Source organism: Meriones unguiculatus, chromosome 3 (assembly GCF_030254825.1).
Source record: "Meriones unguiculatus strain TT.TT164.6M chromosome 3, Bangor_MerUng_6.1, whole genome shotgun sequence".
Lineage (NCBI taxonomy): Eukaryota > Metazoa > Chordata > Mammalia > Rodentia > Muridae > Meriones > Meriones unguiculatus.
This window is the reverse complement of record NC_083351.1, coordinates 123,935,711-123,947,768: the sequence shown is the minus strand read 5'-3', so window position 1 is coordinate 123,947,768 and position 12,058 is coordinate 123,935,711. Positions and strand designations below refer to the sequence as shown.

General features: G+C 39.2%; 1 protein-coding gene across 1 annotated transcript in view; it reads right to left on the bottom strand.

Moving 5' to 3' along the window:
- Nucleotides 1–1,875: 1,875 nt before the first annotated feature.
- The window catches only part of Spef2 (sperm flagellar 2), a 194,739-nt gene continuing 184,556 nt past the window's right edge, over nt 1,876–12,058 (bottom strand). Inside the window, 3 exon segments of the mRNA XM_060380473.1 lie at nt 1,876–2,473; nt 8,269–8,391; nt 8,529–8,771. Coding sequence (XP_060236456.1) covers nt 2,384–2,473; nt 8,269–8,391; nt 8,529–8,771 — 456 coding nt within the window. The 3' untranslated portion in view covers nt 1,876–2,383.

Sequence of the window (12,058 nt, the reverse complement as noted above, 5' to 3'; positions counted from 1 at the left end):
TTATTCCTTGAAAGATACCGAAGGTCGATCAAATAGAAAAAGGGTAAACGTAATGATCTCATCGCTGCTAAATTAATTTACAACTAAAACTTTTTTCAACAAAGATAACACTGTATCAGGAGACTTTACTAGAAACTACAGTATCTATTTAAGGAAGAAAATCTAATTCTACAAAAGTTTTTTTCATAAAAGAGGAACTACATATCAACTATGTCACAGCTATAATTAATCTGATATGAGAATTATTTTAAGAAAAATGAAACCACAGACCAACGTCTGTCGCGAATGTAGATTTTAAAAATCAAAATCAAAACCACCAATGAATTGTTAAGAACTCAAATCTAATGCCATATAAAAACAATGCAACACATTTTTAGGATTAAAAATTCTAAATTAGAATTAAAATTCATCACTTAAAAATTAAAGAATATAGTCCCCCATATCCAGATACTAAAGAAGCAACATTATGTGATAACTTTAGAGGGAAAAATTGTCCTAATTGAATATCTTTATAATAAAATCAAGTGTCATATGGCAGGAGAAATGAGGTCACGCTGTAATCTTGAAGTAAAAGGAGAAAGGCTAGAGGAGGAAATGCTGTTCAGATAAGAAGAGTAGGGTGAATAGAAGTATTTTCCCAATGCACCTGAATCTTAAACATATTTGTGTATTGAGGAGAAGTAACCAAAGGAGGAAGGCAAAACAAAGAAACAGAACCTTCCCAATGACAACAAAACCAGAAAATAGAACTTACTGTGTGTCTTTGTGTGTATTTTTTCTTTTCTTTTTCTTTTTCTTTTCTTTTCTTTCTTTCTTTTTTTTTTTTTTTTGGAGGTTGAAATGGAAACAGAATCTCTAGCACAAGAGCAAGTAGAAAAAAGTTCCAAGCTCTGAGGCTAATGGCCAAGGGCCAGTGATAGTAAGAAAGCATTATGAGGGGCAAGAGGCTCAGGGTTGGCCATGCTCACACAGTTCTACACGCTCCCTCTGGAAGGCAGGTGATGTAGTGTAGCTTTACTGTGACTCAGTAACAGCTCTGCCAGGGCTGATCCAGCACATGGCATTTAACTTGTAGGCAACTCAGCATCCTTACTTGTAAAGGAGGGAAAAGAACACTTGACCCCACAAAGCATTACATGAAAATGATGCGTGGGATCTTGCACACATTCTGTAGCACAGAGCAGGTACCTGGGCTCCTCTAATTCTACTCTATTAGAATCTTGTCTTCTTTGCTTCTGTTTTCTAATCATAAAAAAAGAGGTGGTGTTAACACTTTCTAAAAAGATATACCAAAGTGGATCAGATCAGGGAATTCAATGAGAACTTTACTGAAGGAATGTAAACAATGATCTGTAAGAATAGATGAGGAGGAGGTTGAATGGGTCATACTGTGATTGTCATGTGCCAAGAAGACATAAAGGTGAAAAACATGAGTGGTCCTGAGGAGAGTGAAGTCCTTGGAGTGAGTCTGATGATGGGAAGAACGCAGCCATAGGGAGAGGTGACAAAGTGTTCCGATGAGGCCAATGCTGGGTCACAGTAACTGACCCCGCACCAACTGTTACAAACAGTGGAGATGACACCTCCTTGAAGTAAGTGGACACAGAATCAGTTATGAAGAACTGTAGGCTTTAACAACTCCCATAATTTCATGAAAGTGGAATTGGCTCTGCATAGGTGACTTATTAGGAGAACCACCCCCCAAACACATGGAATGTGAGAAGAATTGGACCTACTAAGTAATGCTCAGAGAGAACGGCTAAATGAGAGAACCAGGGAGGGCACCATAGAAGTTCAGCCACTCAGGAGCATCAATGCTAATTTTTCAATGACATTTTATTGAGATGACCATCATTGAATTTGGTTTCTGGTTAATCATGTAAACAGAGAGTAGAGCTGTAGATGGGAATCTTGTACTCTATTAGAAATAAGTATAGTTAAAAGCATGACTGGTATAAACAACTCAGTAATCCACCTTTTTTCTTGATCATTCAAGTTTTACAATATATGAAGCAAGAAATGTAAGATGGAAGAAAAGTTCTGCTATGATATGGAGTTTTGGAGGGATTTTCTATATATTCCCCTAATGTAGGTATGCCCCATAGGGAGTCTTCATGGTCTATGAGTGCATATAGTTGGAGCCTATTGTTCTGGTAAATTTTGTGTCCAGGATCACTGAAACATTCATCTTCGTGTCTTTGAGATCTCTCTCTCTTTTAAAGGTTTATGATTAAAATGTTCTCTGATGAGAAGTTTTCATTTTCAGAGATTCTCATCAACTGAGAAATGAACCCCACCTACACCTCTAACCCTGATGCACATAACTAACACCATGGTCAATTTAATTGTGAAGATTTATTCAAGATTATGAAAAGCATAGTCTTCATTTCTTTTCCTCTGTAATTCTGGAGAGTGACCTTTATCCATCACTGCCTTGTACATGCTCATTCCTTTGGAGAACCACTTTAATATCCTAAGAGAGAGAGGAAAAACAAAGAGAACTTACAAATGATTATTCACTCTTTTGTTTCCTTGAAGATGAATGTTTCCCATTTAGTGTGTTTTCCATTCTGAAACCACCAGTTATTTCTCTAGAATGATATCTAAGGGTTTTTGGAAATTCTCCTTTCTAATCCTGTAATGGAGTTGTCATGTTAAGTAACATTTATAAATGCAATTACTCAACTCTGTCATATAATGTGTAAACCAAAGATTATTTTCCTATAAATGAAGAAGATGGTATTCACACTCTATTAAAGAAAAAATATAATGACAAATTAATCACATCTTCATAGAAATTTAAATGCAGAAATTCTGAGCAGTAGATTTTTCTGTAACTTTCCCATTTCTTTATAGAAATTTAATGTCTTAAATCCCAGTTTTAAAAAGATAATTATGAATTTATATATTTAGAATGAATACTATCATATATGAAAAACAGAAATTGCGTGGTTATGGTAATTTTAACTTGTAACTTTTCCCCCACAGTTTAGGAAAGGGCTTTAAGGATGTAAGTTTTTTTAATCCAGAGTTGAATTCCACAGTTTTCAGCTTGTGGTCACTTTATACATGAAGAGATGGGCTATTTCCATCTAACTAGCTGGCTTGCATCTCTATCACTGTTAATCCCTGCTAGGAACCACGCTGAATCATTTCCTTGAGAGGGCCTATTCCTTCAAAGCACTGACCTCCTTAGAGGCAGAAGTCAACCTTGAGTAAGCTAAGTGCAACAGAACAGGGGCTCCCATTGAATTCTAGCCCTCTTGAAGCACCGCTGGAGGGCAGGCATTTATGCTGGCCAGCCTTCATTACTCTGTGGGCTAGGGCATTGCTTCTGCGACTATCTGATACTCCACAGCATGGGTAAGGTGACTGAGACACACACCAGCCAGCATGCGCAAAATTCAAGATAAAATAGGGAGCCATAGTTAGTAGATTGGACTGCTAGAGCCTGAGGCTTGGCACAGATGCTCAGAAAGTAAAGCATGAAAGTAGTTGTCCTGTGTTGTAATAAAGATAAAAGTAAGATTGGAGAGTATTTTCAAATCAGATGCCTTGGAGACAGAGTGGGATGAAAATAACTTTCCAGTTATATTTACAGTTGTGGGCAGTGGGAGTCTGTATTTGTTTATAAGACACTTTCTTGTGACACTTTGATTTTAACACTGAAACAATCATTACTATTTCCCATTAAACATGTACTTCATTTGGGATATTTTCAAACAAAAACTCAGTCATTTGGCATGTGCTCAGTACAAGAAATGTTTGGGTTTGAGGTGTTGGAGAAAAATAATTTACCTGGTTACATTTGTCAACGTATTTGTCACAGGAAAATGACTTTGTTTCCTAGCAATATAGTTATGATGTTCTCACTAATTTTGTAACATTTACACAAATCATCTTCTTAATAATTTAAAAATAAGAATTCTGGCATTATGCCCAGTATCTCCTTTGATACCCTGGTGGGTAGAGTCTTTCAGAGGACCCTTGTGAAAGGCTCCTGTCCTGTTCCATGTCTTCTTCTGCTTCCGATGTCTATCCTGTTTGCCCTTTTGAATGATGATTAAGCATCTTCCCTGGGGTCCTCCTTGGTTTTTAGCTTCTTTAGGACTATAGATTTTAGTATGTTTGTCCTATATTGTATGGCTAATGCGCACTTACTTGGAGGGGACAACAAAGAGAACAACACACAAGGAGAACAACAGAGCCTAAATACCTGGGTCCAGGGGTCCCTGCAGAGACCGATGCTCCATGGACCATGCATGGAGAGGACCTAGACCCCAGTTCAAAGGAAGTCCATTGGTTGCTCATTTCCCAAGTGGGTTTCCTACTAAGGGGTACAGGGACTGTCTCTGACATGAACTCAGTGGTCAGCATTTTGATCACCTCCCCCCGTTGGATGCAGTCTTTCCAGGCCACAAAGGAAGCTGATGCAGCCAGCCTTGATGAGACCTGATAAGCTCGGTCAGATAGAAGGGGAGGACGACCTCCCCTATCAGGGCTCTAGGAAAGGGCATAGAGGGAGAAGAGGGAGGGTGGGTTGGACTGGGAGAAGACGAGGGAGGGGGCTGCAGCAGGGATACAAAGAATAAATTATAATAAATAAATACATAAATAAAATTAAATTAAAAGTAATTTTAAAATATTTTGAACATACTTTCTTTGTACCAGATCTAGAGGAGTAGAAATTAAATCCATGATGCAAACTTCAAATCTGTAAAAATCCAGCACCAAATCTGGAATTTTCAGTTGTGTTCACCACTGACCCCTGCCTGAGACTTCAGTTGGACAGTCTGTCACTGCGGCCCTCTGCCAGAGAAAACTTTGTTTCTCTCCAGAGAGCTGGAAGGCAAGCCATCTGTCTGCTATCTACCTATCACTTCTCATGCTTCTTTTCAACTGGGAGCATTTCTTGGGTTGTGAAACATCTCTATCCCGTATCAGTATCAGTAGTGGGATCTGTTTTTTGTCTGCAGGGAACTGAGCTCAGCACTTTGTGAGTGTTAACTCATTTCATCCACACAGAAGCCCTCTGAGGAAGGTCTGACAGTTATTTCAATGTTACAGTTGTGGAACACAAGACACTGTGAGATCTTAACACACCTTTTCTAGCACCTCACATTCCCAAGGTTCTATACTCTCATGAGCACAGAGCCAGTCCATCTTGAAACAGAAACAAAACTAAGGTGTGTTGTGGTAACATATAACCCATTGTTTTCAAGTATGTATCTTTAAGCCCCATGGCTTGTAAACACACAACTCTTAAGCGCCAACCTTCATCTTCCCACTGTTTACAAAACCAAACAACTTCTTAACCTTGAAAAACCACACTCTAGCTTTTGCTTTACTTATCTTGAACGATCTTCAAATAACATCGCTGTGGTTAAGGTTCATTTTTAAAAAAGTCATCTTTTTACTTGCACATGGATACCTGGAGCAAAAACTAACAGTACAAATATAAATCCCCCTTCCAAGACTGCAATATTTATTTTCTTTCTGCTTTTTTTTTCTTTTCTTCCTCCACTCCCTCCCTCTTTCATTTATTTCTTCCTTCCTTCTTTCCTTCCTTCCTTCTTTCTTTCTTTCTTTCTTTCTTTCTTTCTTTCTTTCTTTCTTTCTTTCTTTCTTTCTCTCTCTTTCTCCCTCCCTCCCTCCCTCCTTCCCTCCCTCCCTATCTCCCTCCCTTCCTTCCTTCCTTCCTTCCTTCCTTCCTTCCTTCCTTCCTTCCTTCCTTCCTTCCTTCCATCTTTCCTTTCTTCTTTCTTCTTTCTCCCTCCCTCCTTTTCCCCCTTCTTCTTTCTCTCACTACCTCCATTCTTTACTTCTTGTTTAGCAAAAACAGGAAGGGAATGTCTTATTGGAAAGAGACCCTCCCCCTGATTCCTTTAGACCTCAAATACCTGTTTTAGGTTTTCCAGGTGATTGGCACAACGGTTGTTGCTACAGTCTTATGGTGAAAATTAAAGAGCTTCTCACCCTGTGTGTGATTATAGGCAGGAGATGTGAAAGGCAAGGGAAGCAAGATTTTAAGGATCTGACTCACACTTATAAAGAAGTATTTGGCCAAAAAGTTAACTCACTAATAGCTTACTGATTAGCAAAGAAATTAGCTAGTTTTCTAGTGTGTTAAGTGATACTGGCATTAGGTTAACTGCAGCATGGTTGAGAGGAGGGGTTCCCAGAAAGAAAGTAAATTGAATAGGTAAGAAGATGGTGGCAATGTACAGAAGAGGTTTCGATGATCAAGGTGTCCAGATTCTTCAGTCATACAATGAGTAGTGGCTTGGAACCTTTGCCCTCCCGCTGCACTCCTGCGTAAGGAGGAGCTGAGAAAGTCATACCCTGGTGTCTGCACCTGCAGTATCACATCTTCCCCTGTTCTGCCACCCTCTCTGTCCAGGAGCCACCCAGCTTCCTTCCTACAGTCTAAACAAACCTCATAGTACTACTATCACTAGACACTAGCCTGTGGGAAACAAACACTTTCCAAAATGGGAGAAGCATATCATTGAGAAGATTTCTGTAGCCTCTGGATTTCCCTGAGGATCTTGTGGCTCTTAAGGGGCTGACTCTCCCAGCTGCTCATATCACAGCTGCTCATATCACCACTTCTGCTCTGGCAGGAGCCTGAACAGACTCTTCTCTAGCCCATGTGAAGGGCTAGTGAGCTGCTTGGTTTCTTAGGAGGTTTCTTCCCAGTAAGGGAGGAAATAATTGAGCTGTCATTTTATGTTCTTACTTTTTCTGGGTAATAGGAAATGAAAATTCTGTTATACATAATTCTAAGAGACCTAGTAATTATTTTAACAGTTCAAATGAGGCTTCTCCTTTTATATGTGGAACAGATCGTGTAAGGTGAGATGTGTCTAAACAATCAGCGATTGAGCTCACCCTATTTTTTTTAAATGACATAGTAACAGGATATGGTTAGGTGATATGGGAATGATTCGAGATGAAAAAATTGATAGAATAACATACTCCCATACTGAAAAGCCTAGTGATTCCTTAATTGCCTTTTCAAATTCAATTTAAGATTCCACTTGCACTTTTTTCAGTTTTAATTAAGCTCACTAATCCAAGGGGATCACCCTACACCCTTTGCAGACAGCCTTCCCAGGGGTTGGATCCTGCTTCTCCACGCAATCCTGCTTCTCCACCTTGTCTCAGGCCTGCCTTCCAGCTGGGATGCCTCCATCACCCCATGCCAATAGGAAAATGTATGCGGACTTTTCTCTCTCTGCCTTCCTAAACCCCAATCACTCTACTTTTTGTATCGCTTATTCCCTTTACACTTTTAAAACATACAAGTCATAGGTTGCATATTTATAGTTTTGTATTTGGTTGATTTACATTACGCCATTCTTTTGTAATTCTTGTATGTAAACATTATATTGTAAACATAAGTGGAATTTTTGTTGGGGGAAGCAGTTGAGTTTGATACTCATTTCTTTCTCCTCCATGGGAGCTTATGCTACTGAACTCAGTGGTGAAAGTTCAAGATTGAACACAATTCTTAGAATCCTTTTCATGTTTTCTGTGCATTATGTCATTTAATATTTACCAAAACATTTCACACAGAAATAATTGTTAATTCCACTTAAAAAACAGGACAGCTAAGTACTTTGGGGTAAGCATTCCTGGATTAGATAAAAAGTCAAGTCAGGTGAGCCACAAGAACAAACTGGTACGTAGTATCGTAGTATCACTCCACTGATTTTGTAAAGTTCCCGCCTCCAGGTTCCTACCTTGAGTTCCTTCCATGGCCTCCTCTGATGACCGACTATAATCTCTAAACCAAATAAACCCTTTTCTCCCTTTTTATCAGGGTGCTTTATCAGCAATTAAAAGCAATATTCTCATATGTACTACATTAGGAATAAATGGTGACTCTATCAGCACTTGGATGGAGACTAGAGTCTTAGTTCTTTTCAGCAGAAGGAGTCCTAGTCTCTATACTTTTCTGGTGTAGATAAACATCATTATTTGGCTAGAACAATTCATATTCATACTAGTTCATATGATGAGCTTTAGCTCTAACCTACCCCCAGCCCTCTGTCGTAGAACCAAGGTAGCAGCAAGTACTGAGGCCGTAAATCGATAATACTGAGAATCCCCAACTGTGCAGTAGTGTGATACTCTTGGGAATTGCAGGATGGCTACTCTGCACAAGTCTAGCTTACCCTCACTCTTTAATAGTTCACAGTAGGAATGCCAGACATGCCCTTATGTGGGACCACCCAAGTTAGGATAATTTTGACTCATACTCACAGGAAGTTTATAGTCTAAATAATTTGCAATCAGGTCCTGAATGAAAGGATGCTTCAAAAGAATATTAACTTCAACTGGCTCCAGGTTCCTGGAACCCAGGTCATGAAAAGTCTTTATGAAACTCTTCAAAGAAAAAGAAAAGTAAAGTTAATTTACCTTGTTATTTAAAGTGGATTCATACAATAAAGTAATTCACCATAAGTTCTCCACAATACAATAATACACTTTTGGAGCAATTCCATGTAAACAGTCAAACCAACCTCTGAATAAATGTTCTCTGTCTTTAGGGAGCTGGCAAATCTATTAGCATCCAGCGCTTCGATTCCTCCTCCAAACACTTTGAGCAGTGTTTCCATGGAAATCTTTTCAGTGTTTATGTTTTCAGGGATTTCTTCTTCCTTTTGGTCTCTCTCATCTTTCTCCTCTTTCAGTTCCCTCTCTTCTCTAGTAACATCCTCAGCCTCAGGAAACTCCTCAATGGGACTCACAGTGGAGATGGAGGTCTGTCAATTAAGTGACAACAGCGTGAAGTCAGACTAAAGTGCTTCCAGCAATAGAGGCATTTTCTCAACCCATTCACTAGATAAGGACTGTGGAAATGAAGGCCAGTACTTATTACAAAAGCCATTAAACAAATTATAGAAAAAAAATGCACCAGCTACCTTCAAAACCAGTGTCAAAATCCAAGAGCAGCTTAGCTCATAGTGTCCAGAAGTCTCGGTGTGGGGTGTATCCCATGCATCTCAACCCCCCTTCTGCCTACTACTATCAGCTGCACAAAATATCTCCGGAAGGGTGCAAAGAAGTAAAGTGTAATTGGTTCCTGACTTTGCATTTGACAGTATTGCCTTTTGAAACTGACTCCAGTTGAGGCTGTGGCGAGCTAGTTTCCCAAGTACGGTTGGTATCATTACGGATGCTTTTCAAAATTTAGTCGAGGGATATGAATCCAGTTGCTCTCATTTAAGATGACGTTGTTTCTGAAACAATATCTTATATATTAAAAGCCATAAGGCTAATTGTACTTCTAGGGCCCATAGTTATATATAAGAATGATCCTGAATAAATATTTATGGACACAAAAAGTTTTGAATATAGAAGAAAATTTAGTATTATAATAAAAATAGATGACTTATAATTCCCAAAGTGGATGAATATTGAGAGAAATTATAGTATTGTGATTAGATTAAGTCTGTTACAAAAATTATGGTTTGGAATAATACCCAGCCTAACAAGAATGTATTCACAGAGTAAGTTCATAAAAATTCCCAGAAAACATAGTAATAGATACACCAGAATCAATATTTTGTTATTTGACCAACTATCATCAAATAAAGGGCACATTATATTAAATGTCAATACCAGTCACCAGTGGAGGTTAAGCTAGTGATTTCCATATTCTTTAAATTTTCTGCAGTAAATTTGTATGTATAGGGTCACACATGTGTGCTTTTTTTTTTAATGATAAAATAATCGATCTTTACTTGTTCAGCATAGAGAAAGGAACAGTTTGTAATTTTAGTTGGCCAGAAATCTGAGATCATGTGGATTTTGATTTTCCTTTACCACTAGGAAGGAGAACTGATAATTTAGGAGAGTGCTGATATCATTAAATAGACAGTTCAGTTGAGTCATTAGTCGTTAGATAAGTGCTTCGTAAACAAATGTGACCTGTCATCCATGACAGCATGAGGGCACTAAGTTAAGCCTATGGCAGATATGTGTCCCCATGGAGGGACTGCTACCAGCGTTGAGAAGATGAGGTGCAGTTGATTTAGCTTGGGGAGGTCACTTTGCCTGTGCTGGGAGTTTATATCTTTTACTAAATAGGGAATTTAATTAAAATTTGAAAAGGTGGTTACAATTACTGAATAGTTGGTAATATATTACATACTTATTAAAGCATACATTTTCACCTCTTTTCTACTCACAACAATTAAAAAGCTCCACGTTTCAAGTAGGAAATAGATGGTCATCTCTTCACCTTGGATTCTTGGTGATTACTTCTTTATTACTCATCAATAGGTTCCTGGGTCAGTAAAACCTTTGCTATGGTAAGATGAATGTAGAGAGGACATAAAATATCTTGCAGGGTGGGTGCAGAAGGAATGCATGCTTGCACAGAATGTAGCACAGATGCTGTGGCCCATAGACCTGTGGGTGGGCAAATCACTATTTGGTTGGATAAGCAGTTTCAAAGTTAGGAAAATCTGGTTTCTCTGCCACTGTTTGCACAACTAGGGAAGCACTTCCTTTTTAAAGACCCTACACATGCATTGTGGAATTAAAAATTTTTGATCTAAAAGCTAACAATTTAAGTAGGCGACATTTTAGGATAGATGGTTCCTAACTTACTAATGTCAGAGATTTTGTTGTTGTTGTTTTTTAATTTTTTAAAGTTCCTGTTGCCTTTGCCCTTTGGGACTTGGAATGCATAAGATGGCCAAAATGTAAGAGAAACAAGAAGGACAGCATTCGTGTTTTGGGAGGAATAAAAGGCTTACACAAAAAGAGGGTTCACTTTAACAAATACCGGAGAGAGAAAACAGCAGTGGTGGCCGGAAGAAAAGCCAGTGCTTTTGAATAATTAGCTGTGGCATCAAGGCAGAGAGACACATGCCCTTTCAGTAGGGGCATGAGGGAACCCTCGAGCACTGTGCTACACTGCCCTGACTAACAGAGACTGATCTCAAAGCCTGACAGGAAGTGTGTCCCCGCAATGTGCATCTTCCCAATAGTGCATTTCTGTTTTCATTTTTGCTCAGGCCGAATCTCCTAACACAAAGTAGAATGTTGTTTCTGAGAAGTAAAGCAGAGGACCAAAGACTAAATAGAATCGCATATGCTTTTAACTCCAGGGTCTTAAACATGCTGCCAAGAGGGTTAAATAAGGCCTCAAATATGTGGGAGTTGCAAGCTAACAATTTACTAGAATGTAACATTACTGTTTCCTACCACAGGGGTTTCAGAATTAGCTATTTCCTTCAAATTTCACTTACTTAAGGATTACAGTCACTAAAACCAGTACATTCTTGATAAGTGCTTTTGCTCTTGGGCTTTTTAAAACTTACCGAAGAAGCCATGGCTTTCCATAGAAGGTCTGAGCCACATTGAATAAAAGCAGCATGGCAGTAAAGATACAGAAGGGGGAAAATATAAGACAGGATTTTCAGTTATCATAATAACATAGGGAGAAGGCAAAGGCAGAGATATGGTTGAGTGCCTTGAGAGGGCATAGAGATTGGTCGGAGGTGTTATTTCTGAGTGAGGTCTTTGCAGACTCCTGTGATGAGGTTGCCCAGGAAACAAGAACAGTCAGAAAGGACTCAGGAATGGAGTGGCATAATTGGGGATAAAATGCTATTCTGTGGGAATGAGTAAGGTGGGCAGTTCTTGTGTTTCTGAAGTGCTTAGAGTTCAGTCCAAGTCTGAACAGTCCCGGAAGGCTGAAGAGAGACATACCCCACCCTCCTCAGAGATCCCTCCTTGATCTCTGCTGCCTAATAGTTCAGTTTCTGGACAATGTCCTTGTGCTTTAAAAGAACTCTTGAGCGCAGTTCTCAAGTGGAGCTACTTCCTGCATGGGGACACTAACATGAGGTAGTGAGCAAGTCAGGGACATCAGGAAGACAGGCCACCTATTCCAGGTGGCTTGGTGCCACACACCACAGTGGTTGCCTGTTGTAGCTGTTGGTACAATGTTCTTGTGGAATGTATACAATTTACCCTTATTCATTCAAATGCTGATTGCTCTACCCCACTATCTGGTTTCAATCAGGACATTGCATTG